The sequence below is a fragment of the Oncorhynchus clarkii genome, chromosome 32, assembly GCF_045791955.1.
Source record: "Oncorhynchus clarkii lewisi isolate Uvic-CL-2024 chromosome 32, UVic_Ocla_1.0, whole genome shotgun sequence".
In the NCBI taxonomy this organism is placed as follows: domain Eukaryota; kingdom Metazoa; phylum Chordata; class Actinopteri; order Salmoniformes; family Salmonidae; genus Oncorhynchus; species Oncorhynchus clarkii.
This window is the reverse complement of record NC_092178.1, coordinates 4,731,332-4,758,204: the sequence shown is the minus strand read 5'-3', so window position 1 is coordinate 4,758,204 and position 26,873 is coordinate 4,731,332. Positions and strand designations below refer to the sequence as shown.

Below are 26,873 nucleotides of genomic sequence, written 5' to 3'. Positions count from 1 at the left end.
TTATTTTTTTAGGCCAGAGGAAAGAGTGCCTCCTACTGGCCCTCCAACACCACTTCTAGCAGCATCTGGTCTCCCATCCAGGATCTGACCAGGACCAACCCTGTTTAGCTTCAGAAGCTAGCCAGCAGTGGTATGCAGGGTGGTATGCTGCTGGCCTCATAATCATCAGGAGGTGACATGCAAAACTGACCTGGGATCATTAACTCTGGGACTACTACATCTCTTTAGTAATACTTCCTGTATAATATAAACTGACCTGGGATCATTAACTCTGGGACTACTACATCTCTTTAATAATACTTCCCGTATAATATAAACTGACCTGGGATCATTAACTCTGGGACTACTACATCTCTTTAATAAGACTTCCTGTATAATATAAACTGACCTGGGATCATTAACTCTGGGACTACTACATCTCTTTAATAATACTTCCTGTATAATATAAACTGACCTGGGATCATTAACTCTGGGACTACTACATCTCTTTAATAATACTTCCTGTATAATATAAACTGACCTGGGATCATTAACTCTGGGACTACTACATCTCTTTAGTAATACTTCCTGTATAATATAAACTGACCTGGGATCATTAACTGGTGTCCACACCACACTAAGTGGCTGCAGAGTACTTTATACTGAAAAACATGAACGGACACACGTGGACAAACAATATAGCATAGTTATAGAAATAATGAAGTGTCTTACTATTCTCCATGGTTGGTCCTCTTACCTATTCTCCATGGTTGGCCCTCTTACCTATTCTCCATGGTTGGCCCTCTTACCTATTCACCATGGTTGGCCCTCTTACCTATTCTCCATGGTTGGCCCTCTTACCTATTCACCATGGTTGGCCCTCTAACCTATTCTCCATGGTTGGCCCTCTTACCTATTCTCCATGGTTGGCCCTCTTACCTATTCTCCATGGTTGGCCCTCTTGCCTATTCTCCATGGTTGGTCCTCTTACCTATTCCCCATGGTTGGCCCTCTTACCTATTCTCCATGGTTGGCCCTCTTACCTATTCTCCATGGTTGGCCCTCTTACCTATTCTCCATGGTTGGCCCTCTTACCTATTCTCCATGGTTGGCCCTCTTACCTATTCTCCATGGTTGGTCATCTTACCTATTCTCCATGGTTGGCTCTCTTACCTATTCTCCATGGTTGGCCCTCTTACCTATTCTCCATGGTTGGCCCTCTTACTATTCTCCATGGTTGGCCCTCTTACCTATTCTCCATGGTTGGCCCTCTTACCTATTCTCCATGGTTGGCCCTCTAGCATATTCTCCATGGTTGGCCCTCTTACCTATTCTCCATGGTTGGCCCTCTTACCTATTCTCCATGGTTGGCCCTCTTACCTATTCTCCATGGTTGGCCCTCTTACCTATTCTCCATGGTTGGCCCTCTTACCTATTCTCCATGGTTGGCCCTCTTACCTATTCTCCATGGTTGGCCCTCTTACCTATTCTCCATGGTTGGCCCTCTTACCTATTCTCCATGGTTGGCCCTCTTACCTATTCTCCATGGTTGGCCCTCTTACCTATTCTCCATGGTTGGCCCTCTTACCTATTCTCCATGGTTGGCCCTCTTACCTATTCTCCATGGTTGGCCCTCTTACCTATTCTCCATGGTTGGCCCTCTTACCTATTCTCCATGGTTGGCCCTCTTACCTATTCTCCATGGTTGGCCCTCTTACCTATTCTCCATGGTTGGCCCTCTTACCTATTCTCCATGGTTGGCCCTCTTACCTATTCTCCATGGTTGGCCCTCTTACCTATTCTCCATGGTTGGCCCTCTTGCCTATTCTCCATGGTTGGTCCTCTTACCTATTCTCCATGGTTGGCCCTCTTACCTATTCTCCATGGTTGGCCCTCTTACCTATTCACCATGGTTGGCCCTCTTACCTATTCTCCATGGTTGGCCCTCTTACCTATTCTCCATGGTTGGTCCTCTGGCCTATTCTCCATGGTTGGCCCTCTTACCTATTCACCATGGTTGGCCCTCTTACCTATTCTCCATGGTTGGCCCTCTTACCTATTCTCCATGGTTGGCCCTCTTACCTATTCTCCATGGTTGGCCCTCTTACCTATTCTCCATGGTTGGCCCTCTTACCTATTCTCCATGGTTGGCCCTCTTACCTATTCTCCATGGTTGGCCCTCTTACCTATTCTCCATGGTTGGCCCTCTTACCTATTCTCCATGGTTGGCCCTCTTACCTATTCTCCATGGTTGGCCCTCTTACCTATTCTCCATGGTTGGCCCTCTTACCTATTCTCCATGGTTGGCCCTCTTACCTATTCTCCATGGTTGGCCCTCTTACCTATTCTCCATGGTTGGCCCTCTTACCTATTCTCCATGGTTGGCCCTCTTACCTATTCTCCATGGTTGGCCCTCTTACCTATTCTCCATGGTTGGCCCTCTTACCTATTCTCCATGGTTGGCCCTCTTACCTATTCTCCATGGTTGGCCCTCTTACCTATTCTCCATGGTTGGCCCTCTTACCTATTCTCCATGGTTGGCTATTCTCCTCTTACCTATTCTCCATGGTTGGCCCTCTTACCTATTCTCCATGGTTGGCCCTCTTACCTATTCTCCATGGTTGGCCCTCTTACCTATTCTCCATGGTTGGCCCTCTTACCTATTCTCCATGGTTGGCCCTCTTACCTATTCTCCATGGTTGGCCCTCTTACCTATTCTCCATGGTTGGCCCTCTTACCTATTCTCCATGGTTGGCCCTCTTACCTATTCTCCATGGTTGGCCCTCTTACCTATTCTCCATGGTTGGCCCTCTTACCTATTCTCCATGGTTGGCCCTCTTACCTATTCTCCATGGTTGGCCCTCTTACCTATTCTCCATGGTTGGCCCTCTTACCTATTCTCCATGGTTGGCCCTCTTACCTATTCTCCATGGTTGGCCCTCTTACCTATTCTCCATGGTTGGCCCTCTTACCTATTCTCCATGGTTGGCCCTCTTACCTATTCTCCATGGTTGGCCCTCTTACCTATTCTCCATGGTTGGCCCTCTTACCTATTCTCCATGGTTGGCCCTCTACCTATTCTCCATGGTTGGCCCTACCTATTCTCCATGGTTGGCCCTCTTACCTATTCTCCATGGTTGGCCCTCTTACCTATTCTCCATGGTTGGCCCTCTTACCTATTCTCCATGGTTGGCCCTCTTACCTATTCTCCATGGTTGGCCCTCTTACCTATTCTCCATGGTTGGCCCTCTTACCTATTCTCCATGGTTGGCCCTCTACCTATTCTCCATGGTTGGCCCTCTTACCTATTCTCCATGGTTGGCCCTCTTACCTATTCTCCATGGTTGGCCCTCTTACCTATTCTCCATGGTTGGCCCTCTTACCTATTCTCCATGGTTGGCCCTCTTACCTATTCTCCATGGTTGGCCCTCTTACCTATTCTCCTCTCTTACCTATTCTCCATGGTTGGCCCTCTTACCTATTCTCCATGGTTGGCCCTCTTACCTATTCTCCATGGTTGGCCCTCTTACCTATTCTCCATGGTTGGTTGGCCCTCTTACCTATTCTCCATGGTTGGCCCTACCTATTCTCCACCTATTCTCCATGGTTGGCCCTCTTACCTATTCTCCATGGTTGGCCCTCTTACCTATTCTCCATGGTTGGCCCTCTTACCTATTCTCCATGGTTGGCCCTCTTACCTATTCTCCATGGTTGGCCCTCTTACCTATTCTCCATGGTTGGCCCTCTTACCTATTCTCCATGGTTGGCCCTCTTACCTATTCTTGGTTGGCCCTCTTACCTATTCTCCATGGTTGGCCCTCTCTACCTATTCTCCATGGTTGGCCCTCTTACCTATTCTCCATGGTTGGCCCTCTTACCTATTCTCCATGGTTGGCCCTCTTACCTATTCTCCATGGTTGGCCCTCTTACCTATTCTCCATGGTTGGCCCTCTTACCTATTCTCCTCTTACCTATTCTCCATGGTTGGCCCTCTTACCTATTCTCCATGGTTGGCCCTCTTACCTATTCTCCATGGTTGGTTGGCCCTCTTACCTCTCCATGGTTGGCCCTCTTACCTATTCTCCATGGTTGGCCCTCTTACCTATTCTCCATGGTTGGCCCTCTTACCTATTCTCCATGGTTGGCCCTCTTACCTATTCTCCATGGTTGGCCCTCTTACCTATTCTCCATGGTTGGCCCTCTTACCTATTCTCCATGGTTGGCCCTCTTACCTATTCTCCATGGTTGGCCCTCTTACCTATTCTCCATGGTTGGCCCTCTTACCTATTCTCCATGGTTGGCCCTCTTACCTATTCTCCATGGTTGGCCCTCTTACCTATTCTCCATGGTTGGCCCTCTTACCTATTCTCCATGGTTGGCCCTCTTACCTATTCTCCATGGTTGGCCCTCTTACCTATTCTCCATGGTTGGCCCTCTTACCTATTCTCCATGGTTGGCCCTCTTACCTATTCTCCATGGTTGGCCCTCTTACCTATTCTCCATGGTTGGCCCTCTTACCTATTCTCCTGGCCCTCTTACCTATTCTCCATGGTTGGCCCTCTTACCTATTCTCCATGGTTGGCCCTCTTACCTATTCTCCATGGTTGGCCCTCTTACCTATTCTCCATGGTTGGCCCTCTTACCTATTGGCCCTCTTACCTATTCTCCATGGTTGGCCCTCTTACCTATTCTCCATGGTTGGCCCTCTTACCTATTCTCCATGGTTGGCCCTCTTACCTATTCACCATGGTTGGCCCCTACCTATTACCTATTCTCCATGGTTGGCCCTCTTACCTATTCTCCATGGTTGGCCCTCTTGCCTATTCTCCATGGTTGGCCCTCTACCTATTCTCCATGGTTGGCCCTCTTACCTATTCTCCATGGTTGGCCCTCTTACCTATTCTCCATGGTTGGCCCTCTTACCTATTCTCCATGGTTGGCCCTCTTACCTATTCTCCATGGTTGGCCCTCTTACCTATTCTCCATGGTTGGCCCTCTTACCTATTCTCCATGGTTGGCCCTCTTACCTATTCTCCTCTTACCTATTCTCCATGGTTGGCCCTCTTACCTATTCTCCATGGTTGGCCCTCTTACCTATTCTCCATGGTTGGCCCTCTTACCTATTCTCCATGGTTGGCCCTCTTACCTATTCTCCATGGTTGGCCCTCTTACCTATTCTCCATGGTTGGCCCTCTTACCTATTCTCCATGGTTGGCCCTCTTACCTATTCTCCATGGTTGGCCCTCTTACCTATTCACCATGGTTGGCCCTCTTACCTATTCTCCATGGTTGGCCCTCTTACCTATTCTCCATGGTTGGCCCTCTTACCTATTCTCCATGGTTGGCCCTCTTTCCATGGTTGGCCCTCCCTATTCTCCATGGTTGGCCCTCCTATTCTCCATGGTTGGCCCTCTTACCTATTCTCCATGGTTGGCCCTCTTACCTATTCTCCATGGTTGGCCCTCTTACCTATTCTCCATGGTTGGCCCTCTTACCTATTCTCCATGGTTGGCCCTCTTACCTATTCTCCATGGTTGGCCCTCTTACCTATTCTCCATGGTTGGTCCTCTTACCTATTCTCCATGGTTGGCCCTCTTACCTATTCTCCATGGTTGGCCCTCTTACCTATTCTCCATGGTTGGCCCTCTTACCTATTCTCCATGGTTGGCCCTCTTACCTATTCTCCATGGTTGGCCCTCTTACCTATTCTCCATGGTTGGCCCTCTTACCTATTCTCCATGGTTGGCCCTCTTACCTATTCTCCATGGTTGGTCCTCTTACCTATTCTCCATGGTTGGTCCTCTTACCTATTCTCCATGGTTGGCCCTCTTACCTATTCTCCATGGTTGGCCCTCTTACCTATTCACCATGGTTGGCCCTCTTACCTATTCTCCATGGTTGGCCCTCTTACCTATTCACCATGGTTGGCCCTCTTACCTATTCTCCATGGTTGGCCCTCTTACCTATTCTCCATGGTTGGCCCTCTTACCTATTCTCCATGGTTGGCCCTCTTACCTATTCTCCATGGTTGGCCCTCTTGCCTATTCTCCATGGTTGGCCCTCTTACCTACTCTCCATGGTTGGCCCTCTTACCTATTCTCCATGGTTGGCCCTCTTACCTATTCACCATGGTTGGCCCTCTTACCTATTCTCCATGGTTGGCCCTCTTACCTATTCACCATGGTTGGCCCTCTTACCTATTCTCCATGGTTGGCCCTCTTACCTATTCTCCATGGTTGGCCCTCTTACCTATTCTCCATGGTTGGCCCTCTTACCTATTCTCCATGGTTGGCCCTCTTACCTATTCTCCATGGTTGGCCCTCTTACCTATTCTCCATGGTTGGCCCTCTTTCCTGTTCTTTGAAGGTGGAAGGAGCCAAAGTTACACACCTGAGCCTGCTTACTGCACAACACAGTCCAACATTGGATCATTCAGAGATCCTCACTGAACTTCTGGAGAGAGTTTGCTGCACTGAAAGTAAAGGGGCTGAATAATTTTGCACGCCCAATTTTTCAGTTTTTGATTTGTTAAAAAAGTTTGAAATATCCAATAAATGTCGTTCCACTTCATGATTGTGTCCCACTTGTTGTTGATTCTTCACAAAAAAATACAGTTTTATATCTTTATGTTTGAAGCCTGAAATGTGGCAAAAGGTCGCAAAGTTCAAGGGGGCCGAATACTTTCGCAAGGCACTGTATGTATCGTTTTTGTGTGCTCTAGGGCGACGTTGTCTAGATGGAATTTATATACGTTGTCCTGACAACTGGACTTTTTTTGGAACACCATTATTTTTGTCTTACTGAGATTGACTGTCAGGGCCCAGGTCTGTCAGGCAGGTCTGTCAGGGCCCAGGTCTGACAGCATCTGTGCAGAAGATCTAAGTGCTGCTGTAGGCCCTCCTTGGTTGGGGACAGAAGCACCAGATCATCAGCAAACATGAGATATTTGACTTCAGATTCTAGTAGGGTGAGGCCGGGTGCTGCAGACTGTTCTAGTGCCCTCACCAATTCGTTGATTTATACTGTATGTTGAAAAAGGTGGTGCTTAAGCTGCATCCCAGTCTCACGTCGTATGTTTTTCCCCCAACACCACTTACCATTCATTTGTATAGCAGACCCTCGTGGCAAATTTAGTCAAAAGCTTTTTTGAAAATCAACAAAGAATGAGAATGCCTTTGTTTTCCTCTGCTCTGTTTCTCCTCTCCCCTAATCCCTCTCTCTCCAGCTCTCTCTCTCTCTGCTCACTCTCCTCTCCCCTAATCCTTCTCTCTCTCTCTCCCCTGCTCTCTCTCTCTCTGCTCACTCTCCTCTCCCCTAATCCTTCTCTCTCCATCTCTCCCTCTCCCCTGCTCTCTCTCTCTCTGCTCACTCTCCTCTCCCCTAATCCCTCTCTTTCTCTCTCTCTCCCCCTCTCCCCTGTTCCCTCTCTCCCTCTCCCCTGTTCCCTCTCCCCTGTTCCCTCTCTCCCTCTCCCCCTCTCCCCTGTTCCCTCTCCCCCTCTCCCCTGTTCCCTCTCTCCCTCTCCCCCTCTCCCCTGTTCCCTCTCCCCCTCTCCCCTGTTCCCTCTCCCCCTCTCCCTCTCCCCCTCTCCCCTGTTCCCTCTCCCCCTCTCCCCTGCTCCCTGTCTCAGGTGACATTAGTGATTTGTATTTTTTTACCATTTTGTTTTTATGTCAGACTCTGTGAGTGAGACTGATTAAGTTTGTTATATCTCTCCAGGTGATGTGATTTTAATGTTTTTAGCCTCAATGATTGTTTACTGCTGTCTGTTTAAATCTGGGGATGATTATTTTTGGACCATGGATATGAACAGTATGTTCCTGAGGTGTGTGTAGTTTTATTTGTGTCTGTCTGTCAAGCTTCGAATTAAAGATCTCCTATGATGAAAGAGGGATGAGGGACGAGAAGAAAAGCTTGTTCATTTCTTCGCTGGAGAATCTTTAATTTGATGTATTAAGGAATTAGAATAATGCCTGAAGCTACTTTTGTATCTTAGTATGTTTTCTGATTAATTAAACAATCGAATTGATTAAACAATCAAAGCTTGCATACATTTTATAATTGTAAATAGCTTTCTTGAACAAGCTTTTAATTTATTTAAGTTTAATCTGAGGAGTCAGCATCATTGGATGTGAACCCAACAGAGCGACGTTAGCCAAACTGATTAGTAAACTCCCCAGGGGATAGTTTGTTCTGATGGGGACACCTGCTGGCTATGTGTTCCTATCTCTCTCTCTCTCTTACAGTGCATGCTGGGAATGTTTTGTAGTTGAGAGGATGGCTCTGTCCTTACTGATTTTCTTGATTCTTTCCTTGGTCTTTTCTATCAATTTTATTTCCCATTGTGGAGGTTTATCAGTACCCACTGTTTTTTTTCAAAGTTAGGAAGGAAGACAGAGTTTTAGTTTCCTGGGGTCTTGAACAGTGTGGTGTGGGTGATGGCTTCACAGCCTAGCGTGTAGGAGACACACTATGTCGTTTTGGCTTGGATTCAGGTGTGTTCCTGAGATTGGAGTTAAGGTGGAGGAAGTTCTGATCGCGGTCGGCGAACAGGTAGGAGCTGAATTTACACATTCCGCATCCAGAATGAACAAAGCTGTGTTTCTGTTCAACAAAAGTGTACACTTGGTGGGTAGGCTGATCACTGGTGTAGTATCTGTAAGGGAAGTGTTGGTGCTGATTTCGACTCCTTCGACTCCTTCGACTAGGGTGGTAGTTACGAATATGCCTCCGTTTATTACAGATGATCAAATGAGGAAAGAGCTGAGTCGGTTTAGTAAGTCTGCTAGCGGTTTTCATGTACTGTCGGCAGGTTTTCAGGTAGATGCCGTTAAGCACGTTGTTTCGTTCCGGAGGCAAGTATTTATGTTTCTGAATACAATGAGCAACAGTTAAATGTGCATTTTAGAGTGAGGCATGGGGAAGGGCTCTACGCAGGGTTTACCAGCACAAATAGTTTGTGTTTTTTTGATTGTGGGGATTTGTGGCATAAGAGTTTTGCTTTCCCACATAAAGGTCCTAAACAAGGTGAGGGCACAAGCGCCAGTGGGGGAAACTGAGGTCAACGTGCAGGGGGCAATGAGACGCAGACAGCGTTTTTTGTTACGTTACAGCCTTATTCTAAACTGTATAAAATAATGTTTTCCTCTTCAATCTACACTCAATCTAAAAATGGACAAAAATAACTACCTTATTCAGACCAAATGTAGAAAAAAAATCTAAAACAGAAATACATTATTTACATAAGTATTCAGATCCATTGGTATGAGACTCAAAATTGAGCCCAAGTGCATCCTGTTTCCATTGATCATCCTTGAGATGTTTCTACAACTTGATTGGAGTCCACCTGTGATAAATTCAATTGATTGGACATGATTTGGAAAGGCACTCACCTGGCTATATGAGGTCCATGTGCATGTCAGAGCAAAAACCAAGCCTTGAGGTCGAAGGAATTGTCAGATACAGGATTATGTCGAGGTACAGATTTAGGGAAGGGTACCAAAACATTTCTGCAGCATTGAAGGTCCCCAAGAACACAGTAGCCTCCATCATTCCTAAATGGAGAAAGTTTGGAAACACCAAGACTCTTCCTAGAGCTGGCCGCCCGTCCACACTGAGCAATCTGGGGAGAAGGGCCTTGGTCAGGGAGGTGACCAAGAACCAGATGATCACTCAGACAGAGTTCCAGAGTTCCTCTGTGGAGATGGGAGAACCTTCCAGAAGGACAACCATCTCTGCAGCACTCCACCAATCAGGTCTTTATGGTAGAGTGGCCAGACGGAAGCCACTCCCTAGTAAAAGGCCCATGACAGTCCACTTGCAGTTTGCCAAAAAACGAAAGGACTGTCAGACCATAAGAAACAAGATCTCAGACCACGAGAAACAAAGATCTCAGACCATGAGAAACAAGATCTCAGACCATGAGAAACAAAGATCTTATACCATGAGAAACAAGATCTCAGACCATGAGAAACAAAGATTATCTTTGGCCTGAATGCCAGTGTCACGTCTGGAGGAAACCAGGCACCCCTTATCACCTGTCCAATACCATCCCTACGGTGAAGCATGGTGGTGGTAGTGCCATACTGTTGGGATTGTTTTTCAGCAACAAGGACTGGGAGACTCGTCAGGATCGAGGGAAAGATGAACGGAGCAAAGTACAGAGATGTCCTTGATGAAAACCTTCTCCAGAGCGCTCAGACTGGTGTGGAGGTTCACCTTCCAACAGGACAACGACCCTAAGCACAATGTGCTTGAGTGGCCGAGCCAGAGCCCGGATTTGAACCCGATCGAACATCTCTGGAGAGACCTGATAGTATTTGTGCAGCGATGCTCCCCATCCAACCTGACAGAGCTTGAGAAGATCTGCAGAGAACCCAGTAAACTTCCCAAATACAGGTGTGCCAAGCTTGTAGCGTCATACCCAAGAAGACTCAAGGCTGTAATCGCTGCCAAAAGGTGCATCAACAAATTACTGAGTAAAGGTTCTGAATACTTATGTAAATGTGATATTTCAGTTCATACATTTATTTTATTTTTTTGCAAAAAGTCAAATCCTTTTTTGCTTTGTCATTATTGGGTATTGTGTGTAGATTGATGAGATAAAAATGATTTTTTTTTGTTAAAATCCATTTTAGAATAAGGCTGTAACGTAACAAAATTTGGAAAAAGTCAAAAGGTCTGAATACTTTCTGAATGCACAAGGAGACACACTCACTCTCTCTCTCTCTCTCTCGATATATATATACTCTCTCACTATATATATATATTCTCTCTCTCTCTCTCTATATATATATATATATATATATATATATATATATACTCTATATATAGAGAGAGGGTAGAGTGCATTAAAACTAAACATGTAAAACCCCAACACAATAAAACAGTTACAGTTAAACTTTCAATGTGCAACACCCTTGCCCCATTGGTTGGTTGGCACATATTTGGCTCCACCCACATCTTGTTGACTCTCATCCAATTGGTGGGATGAACAAATGGGCGTGTTCTTTTTCTCTGTGGTGGTCATTATTGCTATTTGCTCCAGTCAGTCAGCCCACAGATCAACACCACCATCATCATCATTTATTTCAAATGAAAACAGAAGAGATATTGATTTCAGCTCAGTGTATAATATTGTACAATGGCACTGCATCAAAGGACAAGTGTATAAAAACAACAAAATTAAAACAGCAATACAATGAGTCAAGGAAATAAATAGTTTCTGTAGAAGCCTGTCCATTGAGGAACCGTGCTGTTCGTCTGTATGTGAGAAGTGAGAGAGAAAGGAAAATGGAAAGAGGAGGTTGGTAGGTGTTTGGTTATGGGTGTTGCTATGTGTTTGGTGTTTGGGTAAGGGTGTTGCTAGGTGTTTGGGTAAGGGTGCTGCTAGGTGTTTGGGTAAGGGTGCTGCTAGGTGTTTGGGTAAGGGTGCTGCTAGGTGTTTGGGTAAGGGTGTTGCTAGGTGTTTGGTTAAGGGTGTTGCTATGTGTTTGGGTAAGGGTGATGCTAAGTGTTTGGTGTTTGGGTAAGGGTGTTGCTAGGTGTTTGGGTAAGGGTGCTGCTAGGTGTTTGGGTAAGGGTGCTGCTAGGTGTTTGGGTAAGGGTGCTGCTAGGTGTTTGGGTAAGGGTGCTGCTAGGTGTTTGGGTAAGAGTGATGCTAGGTGTTTGGTGTTTGGTTAAGGGTGTTGCTAGGTGTTTGGGTAAGGGTGTTGCTAGCTGTTTGGTGTTTGGGTAAGGGTGTTGCTAGGTGTTTGGTGTTTGGTTAAGGGTGATGCTAGGTGTTTGGGTAAGGGTGTTGTTAGGTGTTTGGTTAAGGGTGTTGCTAGGTGTTTGGGTAAGGGTGTTGCTAGCTGTTTGGTGTTTGGGTAAGAGTGTTGCTAGGTGTTTGGTGTTTGGGTAAGGGTGATGCTAGGTGTTTGGGTAAGGGTGTTGCTAGGTGTTTGGTGTTTGGTTAAGGGTGTTGCTAGGTGTTTGGTTAAGGGTGTTGCTAGGTGTTTGGGTAAGGGTGTTGCTAGGTGTTTGGTTAAGGGTGTTGCTAGGTGTTTGGTTAAGGGTGTTGCTAGGTGTTTGGTGTTTGGTTAAGGGTGTTGCTAGGTGTTTGGTTAAGGGTGTTGCTAGGTGTTTGGTTAAGGGTGTTGCTAGGTGTTTGGGTAAGGGTGCTGCTAGGTGTTTGGTTAAGGGTGTTGCTAGGTGTTTGGTTAAGGGTGTTGCTAGGTGTTTGGGTAAGGGTGTTGCTAGGTGTTTGGTTAAGGGTGTTGCTAGGTGTTTGGTTAAGGGTGTTGCTAGGTGTTTGGTGTTTGGTTAAGGGTGTTGCTAGGTGTTTGGTTAAGGGTGTTGCTAGGTGTTTGGTTAAGGGTGTTGCTAGGTGTTTGGGTAAGGGTGTTGCTAGGTGTTTGGGTAAGGGTGTTGCTAGGTGTTTGGTTAAGGGTGTTGCTAGGTATTTGGTTAAGGGTGTTGCTAGGTGTTTGGGTAAGGGTGTTGCTAGGTGTTTGGTTAAGGGTGTTGCTAGGTGTTTGGTTAAGGGTGTTGCTAGGTGTTTGGTGTTTGGTTAAGGGTGTTGCTAGGTGTTTGGTTAAGGGTGTTGCTAGGTGTTTGGTTAAGGGTGTTGCTAGGTGTTTGGTTAAGGGTGTTGCTAGGTGTTTGGGTAAGGGTGTTGCTAGGTGTTTGGGTAAGGGTGTTGCTAGGTGTTTGGTGTTTGGGTAAGGGTGTTGCTAGGTGTTTGGTGTTTGGGTAAGGGTGTTGCTAGGTGTTTGGGTAAGGGTGTTGCTAGGTGTTTGGTGTTTGGGTAAGGGTGTTGCTAGGTGTTTGGGTAAGGGTGTTGCTAGGTGTTTGGTTAAGGGTGTTGCTAGGTGTTTGGTTAAGGGTGTTGCTAGGTGTTTGGGTAAGGGTGTTGCTAGGTGTTTGGTTAAGGGTGTTGCTAGGTGTTTGGTTAAGGGTGTTGCTAGGTGTTTGGTGTTTGGTTAAGGGTGTTGCTAGGTGTTTGGTTAAGGGTGTTGCTAGGTGTTTGGTTAAGGGTGTTGCTAGGTGTTTGGTTAAGGGTGTTGCTAGGTGTTTGGGTAAGGGTGTTGCTAGGTGTTTGGGTAAGGGTGTTGCTAGGTGTTTGGTTAAGGGTGTTGCTAGGTGTTTGGTTAAGGGTGTTGCTAGGTGTTTGGGTAAGGGTGTTGCTAGGTGTTTGGTTAAGGGCACTACATTATCCATGGAAGACGTCTGTTGGTCTTCAACAAGAGCCCTCTGTCTGGATTCATGCTGTCCATCCATCTGTTTGTTCATCAACTGCTGGAGGAGAGACCTTACTTCTCTTCTAAAAAAGATGTCCTCTCATTTTTCGTTCAAATCTGTTGCTCATCTACAGTAGCAGCAATTAGAGGATCTTCTAGAAAGACAGATTAAGATTTATTTTGACTTCACTTTACAAACTCACCCCTGAATACAGAATATTGTTACACCCCCCCCCCCTCCCCTCACCACAGCTATAATCGAGGTAACAAACACGTGATAATAATGACAGTGATCGTAATATTCCATAGTAATGCTGTAGCAATAATAATAATAATAATAGTCATTGTAATAACAAGATTAAAGAGAGTAAATGAAGAGATATTTACATGTAGTAAGTGTGGTTGTGGTAAGCAGGGTATTGCTCAGTAATCTCTGAACCATAGCTAGAAGGTTCTGAGGGAGTTTGTAATTGAGCCTGCTAGAGGTCGACGTCACAGTGTGGTTCCACACACACACACACACACACACACACACACGTGCACGCACGCACACACACACGCACACACACACACGCAGCTACTAGGACACAATAACCTCCTCCCATTGGCTGCTGTGCCATTTGTCTGTTTGTGATTGTAGTGTTTGTACCTGTACTCTTGAGATCAGGTGATCAGGTAGACCCGGGTAGAGGGTTCAACTCAACAGGTAGGAACAGAACAGTTAGGTCACCTCCCTTCTCATTGTGGAGAGTTGGTAGAAGTTATTTGAAACTCCTGGTTGAAAACGTTCTTGTTTTAGATTCCAGGGTGACTCCATCGTCGAATTTCCAGTTAACCCCTGAAGACATGTGACCAGGGTCAGGGTTCAAGATACTGCTAGAAATTGAGGTAATTGTAGTTTGATCGTCCGCCTGAAAGATGTTTGCACATTTGTAGGTGGGAGGTGGGGGCGTGTCCAGAGGGGGGTGTCCTGGTGCTGTGTCCAGAGATGGCTATTGACCAAGTGTGAACCTGGAGGTAAGACCAGTCTCAGTCTGGTTGAACCCAGGCCCATTGTTAAACGAGTGAGTCTCAGTCTGGTTGAACCCAGGCCCATTGTTAAACGAGTGAGTCTCAGTCTGGTTGAACCCAGGCCCATTGTTAAAAGAGTGAGTCTCAGTCTGGTTGAACCCAGGCCCATTGTTAAACGAGTGAGTCTCAGTCTGGTTGAACCCAGGCCCATTGTTAAACGAGTGAGTCTCAGTCTGGTTGAACCCAGGCCCATTGTTAAAAGAGTGAGTCTCAGTCTGGTTGAACCCAGGCCCATTGTTAAAAGAGTGAGTCTCAGTCTGGTTGAACCCAGGCCCATTGTTAAACGAGTGAGTCTCAGTCTGGTTGAACCCAGGCCCATTGTTAAACGAGTGAGTCTCAGTCTGGTTGAACCCAGGCCCATTGTTAAAAGAGTGAGTCTCAGTCTGGTTGAACCCAGGCCCATTGTTAAACGAGTGAGTCTCAGTCTGGTTGAACCCAGGCCCATTGTTAAACGAGTGAGTCTCAGTCTGGTTGAACCCAGGCCCATTGTTAAACGAGTGAGTCTCAGTCTGGTTGAACAAAAGAACGTCCAGCAAATTAAAATATACAGTAGCGTAGTCTACACAGTCTATCACACAATTTTTTACTTAAAAATCGCACTGTTGGTTAATGCCTAGTAAGTAAGTATTTCACTGTAAGGTTGTACTTGTTGTATTCGGCGCACGTGACAAATAAACTTTGATTTGATTAACAGTAGAGTAGTCTGCACCGTCTAACACACTAACAGCAGAGCAGATGACACAGTCTATAGGAGTCCCACCCATCGGCAGAAAATATGTTTAAACAGACAGAGAGTAACCAGAAGTGAGGTGTAAAAATAATGTGAAGCTGTACTGAGGCTGAATGAAAACATCCCTCCCTGTGGAATGTTCATGTAGAACGTAAATAGATAATCCTTAGGAACAATGTCTTCAGGTTTTGGAGAATCGTTCACAGTTGGAAAGAGGAGCAGATATCTCTGTCTTTGTGGAGAATCGTTGACGGTGGAACGAGGAGCAGTGATCTCTGTCTTTGTGGAGATTCGTTGACAGTGAAAAGAGGAGCAGATATCTCTGTCTTTGTGGAGAATCGTTGACAGAGGAAAGTGGAGCAGTGATCTCTGTCTTTGTGCTCGTATGTGTTGAGAGGTTTCAACAATGTAAAACAATATGTTAGGATACAGTGGACGTTTGAAACTCAGGCATAATTGAATCTGTGATTGGGGTTACAGGCAGTGCAGCTTTTAAAAGAAATGTCCTATCCAGCCAACATATGCAGTATTTTCTGTGAATGGGATCGCTGCCAACGCAGGAACATTTATTTTTAAAAGCTGCAAAGTCTATAACTCAGGCTATTCAGTGGATACATAAAAGTATTACATGTATTGATATGTGAACAGGAAAAAGGCCCCGAGATATACATGGGTCTAGTTTGAGGTTAAACTAATAGACCAAAGAGAGACGGAACTCTGGGCGTACTAAAAAGCATGCAAGGACTACGACGATATCCAAAGGAAAGATAGACCTCTGTCTAACTCAACTAAACCACATACTGTTCTATAATAATTCTGTCCAGAATATTTACATATTTGTGTATAAACCTTTAGCATGGTACAAGAAAAAACCCACATCTAGCTGGTTAGGCACATGGAGTTGGAGAGAGAGAGGGGAAGAGAGAGAGAGAGAGAGAGAGAGAGAGAGAGAGAGAGAGAGAGAGAGAGAGAGAGAGAGAGAGAGAGAGAGATGCCATTTATACCCTGTGAATTGGACCATACCAATCCTACATATTAATTCATCACATTTGAAAAACTACTTCTGAATATTCTACATAGCCTTAATATTACACAATGCTATAGTTTATAATACTGTATTCAACATCTTTCTATGTGTATCTTCTGTGCTTCTTTACTAATCTAGAAATATAGGTAAATAACATTAGAAAATATACATCTCCCATTAAAATATAAAATGTTCATTCCATTTTCTGATGATATAAAAAGGAAAGGCAGATCGTGCTAACAGAATCACTTCACCACTGGGCCTCAAGTATATCGCTCAAAAACAAAAGTCACCACACACACACGCTGCAAACGCAGCCCTCGTTCGTCACAAAAAATGTCACCCACGGCTGAGAAACACACATCGTATATTTTTGTTTCTGTCACTTAAATGTTTTCCGAATCGACAGTCAGAGTCGCAACAAACTCGTCCATAATTCCTTTTGTTACCGGAGACAGATTGACCAGGTGACCCACAGAGCATCCAGCCTACTGTACTGTACCCCGGTTTCCCTTCCTCGTTACCTTGTTCCCTCATTCCAGGGGAAAAGAGGAGAAACAGTGAATTATGTATTAGAAGAGTCTTTTGAGGAGGGTTTTAGTTATATTAGAGTGGATGTAAAGGCTAGAGAGAGAGAGAGAGAGAGGGTGAGAGAGAGAGAGAGAGAGGGTGAGAGAGCGATAAAGATGGGAAGAGAGAGAGAAAGACAGAGAGAGAGAGAGAGAGAGAGAGGGACAGAGGAAGAGAGAGAGAGAGAGAAGAACAGAGGAAGAGAGAGAGAGAGAGAGAGAGGAAGAGAGAGAGAGAGAGGAAGAGACAGATAGAGAGAGAGAGAGAGAGAGAGAGAGGGTGAGAGAGCGATAAAGATGGGAAGAGAGAGAGAAAGACAGAGAGAGAGAGAGAGAGAGAGAGAGGGACAGAGGAAGAGAGAGAGAGAGAGAAGAACAGAGGAAGAGAGAGAGAGAGAGAGAGAGGAAGAGAGAGAGAGAGAGGAAGAGACAGATAGAGAGAGAGAGAGAGAGAGAGAGAGAGAGAGAGGGACTTAACGAAGCGATCATCCTTCTCTCAGCCAGAGGGGTGTGAAATTGGGGGATTGTCTTCGCCACCCCTGAAGAGAACCTGTAGTTACATAGAGGGAGGAGGAGGCAGACAGGCAGATCGTCTGGGGCCCTTGGCTCGGATTCACAGGCCATTTTTGGTTGTTGATCCGGTTTTAATACCTTGAAAAAGCATTTTAGTCACACGTTGATCACTTGTCCAAGTTTATGTTGGAAATTGATAGAAGATATCTAAAAGGATATTGACCTTTTTGCTACTTAGTCTTCTATTTTTATGAGCCTACACACCTACATAGTCTTCCATTTTTATGGGGCCTACACACCCCCCACCTCTGACAAAATTATTCGGTGAATCCTCATTTGGCCACCAGGGGATGCCAATGTCTCACAGACAAAATGGGTCCCTTTGTGACATTTCAATATGCTTCAAAACTCACCTCAACTCAGCTCAACAGAAGAAATCATACCATCACCCCACCGCCAAACCCCCTTACACTTCAGAAGGAATATCTAAAAAGCAAACAGCTTCAGGATTTTTTGTTTGTGATGTTCTCCGGCTGTTAAGTATGCCGTGAAACACTACAAAGCTTCCCTCTGGGCGAACAGCATCGTGCCTATGTACTATGTACAAAAAAAAACACACACACTCCTTCAAACAGTTTAGTATACTACCCAGACAGCTGGATAGAGGGACGGATGCTCGGGCCAAGAGGAAAGAGTTGGGAGAGAGAATATAGTCTTAGATGAATGAGTGTAGACTGGGTCTTGTGTAGGAGGCATGTAGGTTGAATGTCATCCGTAGTTGAAGGTTGGGTGAGTGTGTATAACATAGTCTTCAGAGGATGTAGCCAACGAGCCAAATGGTGTTGAACAGTAGCTAGTTGTATATTGAGAATACCTTAGAGCCTTGTGTGATGTTGAGCTGAGCATCCATTTTGAGATATCGTCTACTCTTTGCCCACAGGAGTGGTTGAGGTTTGTCCCGGGGAAGCCCTTATTTCCTGTGAGGATGGAGGCTAGGCTAAACCAAGCTAGGCTACGCTAGGTGAACAGGCAAGTGCTGCTTGTCTACACATTCCACTGACTTAACAAGAGTGATACTTCGTTCTATAACTCTATACCCCCCCCCCCCCCCCCGCCCCCCGAATTAAAACAAAGCCCTCCATCTCTCCATTTTATTTGCCAAAAAAAGATGAGGAGAAATGCGAGTGGAGCCAACTATGATCCTGTAGCCTCCATTTTGGCTCCAGATTCCACAAAATGGCCGCTGTCGCCTCGTGTTCACTCCTTCTGTCTTGCCATGTCCTGGAATGGCATGATGATGGGACCCAGCATCCCCAGCAGTAAAGGCTTGAGAGAGAGAGTCAGTATACACAGAGAGATGCAGGTCAGAACTGAAGGGATGAGACATTTGGTATGGCTCTATATCAGGGGTGAGTAATTCCAATCCTCGGGTGTGTCTGATTGGTGTCACAGTTTTGCCCCAGCTAACAAACCTGACTTCAATAATCACCGAATCATGATCTTCGGTTTAGAATGACATTTGATTAATCAGCTGTGTTTTCTAGGGAAGGGGAAAAAGTGTGAAACCAATCGTGTCCTGGAGGACTGGAGTTGCCCACCCCTGGTCAACATCGTCATTGAGGGGGTTCAGTGTATGGGACTTGGGAGGGTTGTTGTTGATCTAGGGTAGTCTAGTGGTCCGATAGAAGGTTATAGGGCCACGTTTAGAACGGTCCCAGTGTTCAGAGTCAGATCTGTAGATCTCAAGTTCTTGTAGGTTAGGATAGAAGTCTGATACGGGTCTCCTTATATGTCCATGTTCAGTGTCTGAGCCTCGGGATGTAAATCTCCACCCTCGTAGTTGGTCTAAGTCGGGTCCGAGTCGGTTCTGTTCACTGGGATAAAGGGCTGTATCTCCATGTTCAGAGCCGGGTCTGAGCCTCTGGGATGTAGATCTCGATGCTGTCGGCGCTCTCCGTGGCTGAGTTCTGTCTGAAGGAAGAGGACCTCTTGGTCTGGAGCAGTCTCCTGCGTGCTTCCGTCCTCTGTCTGTCCCCCAGGTCTAAGGACTTCTCCCGGACAGGCACGGCCCGTCCCACACCCCCGCTACGGGGCATCACCAGCACCCCTCCGCCTCCTCCTACCCCTCGTTCCACTGAGAGGTCGCTGACGCTGTCGGCACGGAGACTGCCGCTCACTCCCCCAGCTGGCTTCTTTGGTAGTGGGGGAGGAAGCTTCTTGTCATCCTGAGGGAAATGACGGGAGGAGGGATGTGGGAGGAGGGATGTGGGGAAGGGGGGTAATGGGGGGGATGAGGGGAGGGGGGTGAGGGGAGGAGGGATGTGGGAGGAGGGATGTGGGGAAGGGGGGGGATGACGGGAGGAGGGATGAGGGGAAGGGGGGTAATGGGGGGGTGAGGGGAGGGGGGATGAGGGGAGGAGGGGTAATGGGGTAATGGGGGGGATGAGGGGAGGAGGGATGAGGGGAAGAGGGGTAATGGGGGGGTGAGGGCAGGGGGGATGAGGGGTGAGGGAGGAGGGATGTGGGGAAGGGGGGTGTGAGGGGAGGAGGGATGTGGGGAAGGGGGGGGTGAGGGGAGGGGGGATGAGGGGAGGAGGGATATGGGGTAATGGGGGGGATGAGGGGTGAGGGGTGGGGGGTGACGGGAGGAGGGATGAGGGGAGGAGGGGTAAGGGGGGGGGGTGACGGGAGGAGGGATGAGGGGAGGAGGGGTAAGGGGGGGGTGACGGGAGGAGGGATGAGGGGAGGAGGGATATGGGGAAGGGGGGGGTGAGGGGAGGGGGGATGAGGGGAGGAGGGATATGGGGTAATGGGGGGGATGAGGGGTGAGGGGTGGGGGGTGACGGGAGGAGGGATGAGGGGAGGAGGGGTAAGGGGGGGGGGGGTGACGGGAGGAGGGATGAGGGGAGGAGGGGTAAGGGGGGGGGGGGTGACGGGAGGAGGGATGAGGGGAGGAGGGGTAAGGGGGGGGGGTGACGGGAGGAGGGATGAGGGGAGGAGGGGTAAGGGGGGGGTGACGGGAGGAGGGATGAGGGGAGGAGGGGTAAGGGGGGGGTGACGGGAGGAGGGATGAGGGGTTGTGTGGTTGGTAAAGTTGGATGATAGAGTCAGTGGGATGTGGTGGACATTATGGAAGGATGATAGAGTCAGTGGGATGTGGTGGACATTATGGAAGGATGATAGAGTCAGTGGGATGTGGTGGACATTATGGAAGGATGATAGAGTCAGTGGGATGTGGTGGACATTATGGAAGGATGATAGAGTCAGTGGGATGTGGTGGACATTATGGAAGGATGATAGAGTCAGTGGGATGTGGTGGACATTATGGAAGGATGATAGAGTCAGTGGGATGTGGTGGACATTATGGAAGGATGATAGAGTCAGTGGGATGTGGTGGACATTATGGAAGGATGATAGAGTCAGTGGGATGTGGTGGACATTATGGAAGGATGATAGAGTCAGTGGGATGTGGTGGACATTATGGAAGGATGATAGAGTCAGTGGGATGTGGTGGACATTATGGAAGGATGATAGAGTCAGTGGGATGTGGTGGACATTATGGAAGGATGATAGAGTCAGTGGGATGTGGTGGACATTATGGAAGGATGATAGAGTCAGTGGGATGTGGTGGACATTATGGAAGGATGATAGAGTCAGTGGGATGTGGTGGGCAAAATGGAAGGATGATAGAGTCAGTGGGATGTGGTGGGCAAAATGGAAGGATGATAGAGTCAGTGGGATGTGGTGGACATTATGGAAGGATGATAGAGTCAGTGGGATGTGGTGGACATTATGGAAGGATGATAGAGTCAGTGGGATGTGGTGGACATTATGGAAGGATGATAGAGTCAGTGGGATGTGGTGGACATTATGGAAGGATGATAGAGTCAGTGGGATGTGGTGGACATTATGGAAGGATGATAGAGTCAGTGGGATGTGGTGGACATTATGGAAGGATGATAGAGTCAGTGGGATGTGGTGGACATTATGGAAGGATGATAGAGTCAGTGGGATGTGGTGGGCAAAATGGAAGGATGATAGAGTCAGTGGGATGTGGTGGACATTATGGAAGGATGATAGAGTCAGTGGGATGTGGTGGACATTATGGAAGGATGATAGAGTCAGTGGGATGTGGTGGACATTATGGAAGGATGATAGAGTCAGTGGGATGTGGTGGACATTATGGAAGGATGATAGAGTCAGTGGGATGTGGTGGACATTATGGAAGGATGATAGAGTCAGTGGGATGTGGTGGACATTATGGAAGGATGATAGAGTCAGTGGGATGTGGTGGACATTATGGAAGGATGATAGAGTCAGTGGGATGTGGTGGGCAAAATGGAAGGATGATAGAGTCAGTGGGATGTGGTGGACATTATGGAAGGATGATAGAGTCAGTGGGATGTGGTGGACATTATGGAAGGATGATAGAGTCAGTGGGATGTGGTGGACATTATGGAAGGATGATAGAGTCAGTGGGATGTGGTGGACATTATGGAAGGATGATAGAGTCAGTGGGATGTGGTGGACATTATGGAAGGATGATAGAATCAGTGGGATGTGGTGGGCAAAATGGAAGGATGAGCAGGATCATGGGAGAATGAGAGAAGGTTTAAGGTAGAACATGAGAGGAGGATGAAGGGCAAATAGAAGATTGTAGTGGAGGGGGGGACAGATGTATAATGAGATGTGAAATACAAAACCAACATAATAAAGACGACCATGAAACAACACAAACGGAGACGTAGCAGAAAGGAGTGCAGAATATTCCCCACCAAAAATAAAAACACCAATATGGATCAGTAAGTGAAAGAAGAGAGGAAGGAAAGGAGGTAGGAATTGTTAGCACGTGTTAATAGTTTCCAGTTGCTACTGTGAGCTTTGTTGTTCCTGTCTTTTCCAAAACAATATATCAACAATATTGTCATAAAGCTTTGAAACAGCACTCAGTCATTTTAGTTAAGAACGGCTCAGCTCATTTTTTGGCAATCAGAACTAACACGAAACTTTAAAAGCTTAACGCCCCCCCCCCCCCCCCCTCTTGATGTTGTGTAGTTTCACAGCCAGGGCTTGGAGGCAGCAGAACCATCTGTGCCACTCTCCGACACACTGCCATCTTGGCTCTGGGGAATGACCCAGGGTCAGGGGGCAACAGGGCAAAGCAGACCCCGGCTCTCACTTTCTTGTCTGGGGGAAGCCTCCAGCCGGAGTCCTTGAGCCTCTGGAGGTGCTGGAACTTGCCCTTGACGTCTTCCACGTTGAGCTGGAGCAGGTCCCAGAGCCCGGACAGGTCCTGAGAGGTGGGCTGGGGGTACGCCGACGGGTCCTGGAGGGGTGAGGGGTGGAGGGGCAAAGAATACATATGTGGGGGTAGGGATCATGAGAACCGATTACGAGAAAACTGTAGAATAAATCCCCATAGCTAGGGTTTATTCATATTGGTAGATACATTATCCCCATAGGTAGGACTCATTCATATTGGTAGATACATTATCCCCATAGGTAGGACTCATTCATATTGGTAGATACATTATCCCCATAGGTAGGACTCATTCATATTGGTAGTTACATTATCCCCATAGGTAGGACTCATTCATATTTGTAGATACATTATCCCCATAGGTAGGACTCATTCATATTTGTAGTTACATTATCCCCATAGGTAGGACTCATTCATATTGGTAGATACATTATCCCCATAGGTAGGACTCATTCATATTGGTAGATACATTATCCCCATAGGTAGGACTCATTCATATTTGTAGTTACATTATCCCCATAGGTAGGACTCATTCATATTGGTAGATACATTATCCCCATAGGTAGGACTCACTCATATTTGTAGATACATTATCCCCATAGGTAGGACTCATTCATATTTGTAGTTACATTATCCCCATAGGTAGGACTCATTCATATTGGTAGATACATTATCCCCATAGGTAGGACTCATTCATATTGGTAGATACATTATCCCCATAGGTAGCACTCATTCATATTTGTAGTTACATTATCCCCATAGGTAGGACTCACTCATATTTGTAGTTACATTATCCCTATAGCTAGGACTCACTCATATTTGTAGATATGCCCATACTGTAGCCAGGGCTCATTCATATTGGTTGACAAAAGATAGAAGAGAACACAAATAAACACACACACGTTTGTTTTACTATCCTTGTGGGGACCAAAAAATGTATTCCCATTCAAAATCCTATTTTCCCTAACCGTTAACCAAACCCTAACCTTAACCTTAACCCTAAACCTAAATCGAAACCTAACTTCTAATCCTATCCCTGAACCTAACCCTAACCTCTAATCCTAATCTCTAATCCTAACCCTAACCTCTAATCCTAACCCTAACATCTAATCCTATCCTCTAATCCTAACCCTAAACCTAACCTCTAATCCTAACCTCTAATCCTAACCTCTAATCCTAACCCTAACCCGTAATCCTAACCGCTAATCCTAACCCTAACCTCTAATCCTAACCCTAACCTCTAATCCTAACCTCTAATCCTAACCCTAACCGGTAATTCTAACCTTTAATCCTAACCCTAACCTCTAATCCTAACCCTAACCGGTAATCCTAACCCTAACCTCTAATCCTAACCCTAACCTCTAATCCTAACCCTAACCTCTAATCCTAACCCTAACCGGTAATCCTAACCTCTAATCCTAACCTCTAATCCTAACCCTAACCGCTAATCCTAACCCTAACCTCTAATCCTAACCTCTAACCCTAATCCTAACCTCTTATCCTAACCTCTAATCCTAACCCTAACCGCTAATCCTAACCCTAACCTCTAACCCTAACCTCTAATCCTAACCTCTAATCCTAATCCTAACCTCTAATCCTAACCCTAACCTCTAATCCTAACCTCTAACCCTAACCCTAACCTCTAATCCTAACCTCTAATCCTAACCTCTAATCCTAACCCTAACCGGTAATCCTAACCTCTAATCCTAACCCTAACCTCTAATCCTAACCCTAACCTCCAATCCTAACCCTAACCTCTAATCCTAACCCTAACCTCTAATCCTAACCCTAAACGCTAATCCTAACCTCTAATCCTAACCCTAACCTCTAATCCAACCCTAACCGGTAATCCTAACCTCTAATCCTAACCTCTAACCTCTAACCCCAAACCTAAAATAGCCTTTTTCCTTGAGGAGACCGGTGAAATGTCCCCACATTGTCAAAAAATGTTTTGTCCCACAAGGATAGTGAAACCACACACACACACACACACACACACACACACACACACACACACACACAGGAACAACCACTCACCACGCTTTGCTGGCACAGACGGAAGAACTGCTGGACCTTCTGGGTCATGAGCATCTGGGCACTGCCCACCGCATTACGGATCAGCTCCAGAACTGGACAGGAAACACACAGGAAACAGGATTTAAGGCAACAGAAAGACGGGGGAAGTCAGGACACAGGAAGTAGAGAGTCAAACGTGTGAAACTTGTGAGCTAAGGCTCAAACCAGTCCATGTTTCCTATAACTTACTTCCTACTCTTTCTGACAACCCCACCACCACTCATCCAACATCTCACCCCTCTTCCACCCTGCCTCCCACCCCCTCTCCCCCTTTCCTCCCCCTTTCCTCACCCTCCTCCGGCAGCTCGTTCTCCTCCGCCTCTCTTTCCATGTTCTGACACCATCCCTCCATCCTCTCCACCTCTGTCTGAAGGAGGCGTAGGAAGAACTCTCCGTCTCTCAGACAGGGCGAGGCGCGACCGGAATCAGGTAGACTACGGAGACCCCCCTCCAGTGAGGGCTGGGGTGTGCCTATCCAGCCACCACGGTCTGCAGCGAGGGGCAGGGGGGAGTGGGCCCGCGGGGGCAGCGGGGGGATCTGGTGGGGGTCTGTAGCGTAACCATCCTGGACATAGTCTTCTCTGTAGGCCCACTGGCCCTGGGTGTGCACCTAGAGAAAACCAGTAGCAACAACCAGTTACGCTGATGGGGAGGCTAAATGCTAAAGGCTAAAGGCTCAACAACAACAACAAAAACAATTCAACACAGAACCTGAGCAAATGAAAGGGTTTAAAGTCAAAGTAAGTCAAGTTAGGGAGAGATGGGAAATTTACACAAAAGTTACCCAGAGAAAAATGGGGGAGGGTCATGCTTTTTCAATTTCGGTCAGGGGGGGGGGTTAGTATATATTTTTCTATTGAGTCCCGGGGAGGATCATGTAATTTGTAATCAATTAAATGTCATATTGCTCAGGGTTTAGAGAATGATGTCTTTATTATAGTATCTCGATGTGTGCCCTGTGCTGCCCCTCTTCCCTGATTATCTGCTGAGCGCACAATATCAAGTGTGCCTACTGTGGTCTCAATCAAATGATCCATCTCCTATAGTATACGTTACAAGCTAGATAGATATACAGATAGATAAATATAATATATAGATAGATATACAGATAGAGAAATATAATATATAGATAGATATACAGATAGAGAAATATACTATATAGCTAGATAGATATACAGATAGAGAAATATAATATATAGATAGATATACAGATAGATAAATATAATATATAGCTAGATAGATATACAGATAGATAAATATAATATATAGCTAGATAGATATACAGATAGATAAATATAATATATAGATAGATATACAGATAGAGAAATATAATATATAGATAGAAATACAGATAGATAATATAATATATAGCTAGATAGATATACAGATTGTTAAATATAATATATAGATAGATATATAGATAGAGAAATATAATATATAGCTAGATAGATATACAGATAGATAAATATAATATATAGCTAGATAGATATACAGATAGATAAATATAATATATAGCTAGATAGATATACAGATAGATAAATATAATATATAGCTAGATAGCCACTAATAACTAGTGTTTAGAGCGTAGAGGCGGCGGGTATCCTAGTGGTTAGAGCGTAGAGGCGGCAGGTATCCTAGTGGTTAGAGCGTAGAGGCGGCAGGTACCCTAGTGGTTAGAGCGTAGAGGCGGCGGGTATCCTAGTGGTTAGAGCGTAGAGGCGGCATGTACCCTAGTGGTTAGAGCGTTGTCCGTGGTGGTCTACGAATCCACAACCTTCTGGCTACGTTGACATGTCATTCTTAAAGAACAAAGAACAGTTTCTTAAACTGCATATCTAAGGCTCTGGTCTCTCCTAGGAGTAAACAATAGGCATGTTCTCCGAAAGCCACTTTAGGTTTCATGATTATTTTTGGGGGTATAGGTGGAGGATCACTTTTTTTTCATTTTTTTTTCAAGAGTTCAGGGAGGGTCGTGTAAAAATATATTTTATTGAAGGGAGGGACATCCATTTTCAATTCAGAGAGATAGAATTCTCTTCTTCCCTAATTATAAATAATTAGGGAAGAATGGAGTGGATGCTTCTGTGGGCAGATTGCAACTTGCTGTTCTTTATTAGGGAGACGTGGAGACAGTTCATTATGTAATGAAGTCCCAAATGGGGATGAAGAGAACAGGAAGTAGATAAACTGACATAAGGAAGTTCCAATGGGGATGAAGAGGACAGGAAGTAGATAAACTGATGTAATGAAGTCCCAAATGGGGATGAAGAGGACAGGAAGTAGATAAACTGACGTAATGAAGTCCCAATGGGGATGAAGAGGACAGGAAGTAGATAAACTGATGTAATGAAGTCCCAATGGGGATGAAGAGGACAGGAAGTAGATAAACTGACGTAATGAAGTCCCAATGGGGATGAAGAGGACAGGA

The 26,873-nt window shown here is 46.1% G+C and overlaps 1 protein-coding gene across 1 annotated transcript in view; it reads right to left on the bottom strand.

Annotated features, from left to right (window-relative positions):
* Positions 1 to 18,963: 18,963 nt before the first annotated feature.
* LOC139391865 (discs, large (Drosophila) homolog-associated protein 3) overlaps positions 18,964 to 26,873 on the bottom strand; it is a 40,027-nt gene continuing 32,117 nt past the window's right edge. Inside the window, exons 9-12 of the mRNA XM_071139471.1 lie at positions 24,737 to 25,055; positions 24,407 to 24,498; positions 22,289 to 22,435; positions 18,964 to 19,334 (exon numbers count right to left, since the gene is read on the bottom strand). Coding sequence (XP_070995572.1) covers positions 19,011 to 19,334; positions 22,289 to 22,435; positions 24,407 to 24,498; positions 24,737 to 25,055 — 882 coding nt within the window. The 3' untranslated portion in view covers positions 18,964 to 19,010. The remainder of the gene's footprint in view (positions 19,335 to 22,288; positions 22,436 to 24,406; positions 24,499 to 24,736; positions 25,056 to 26,873) is intronic.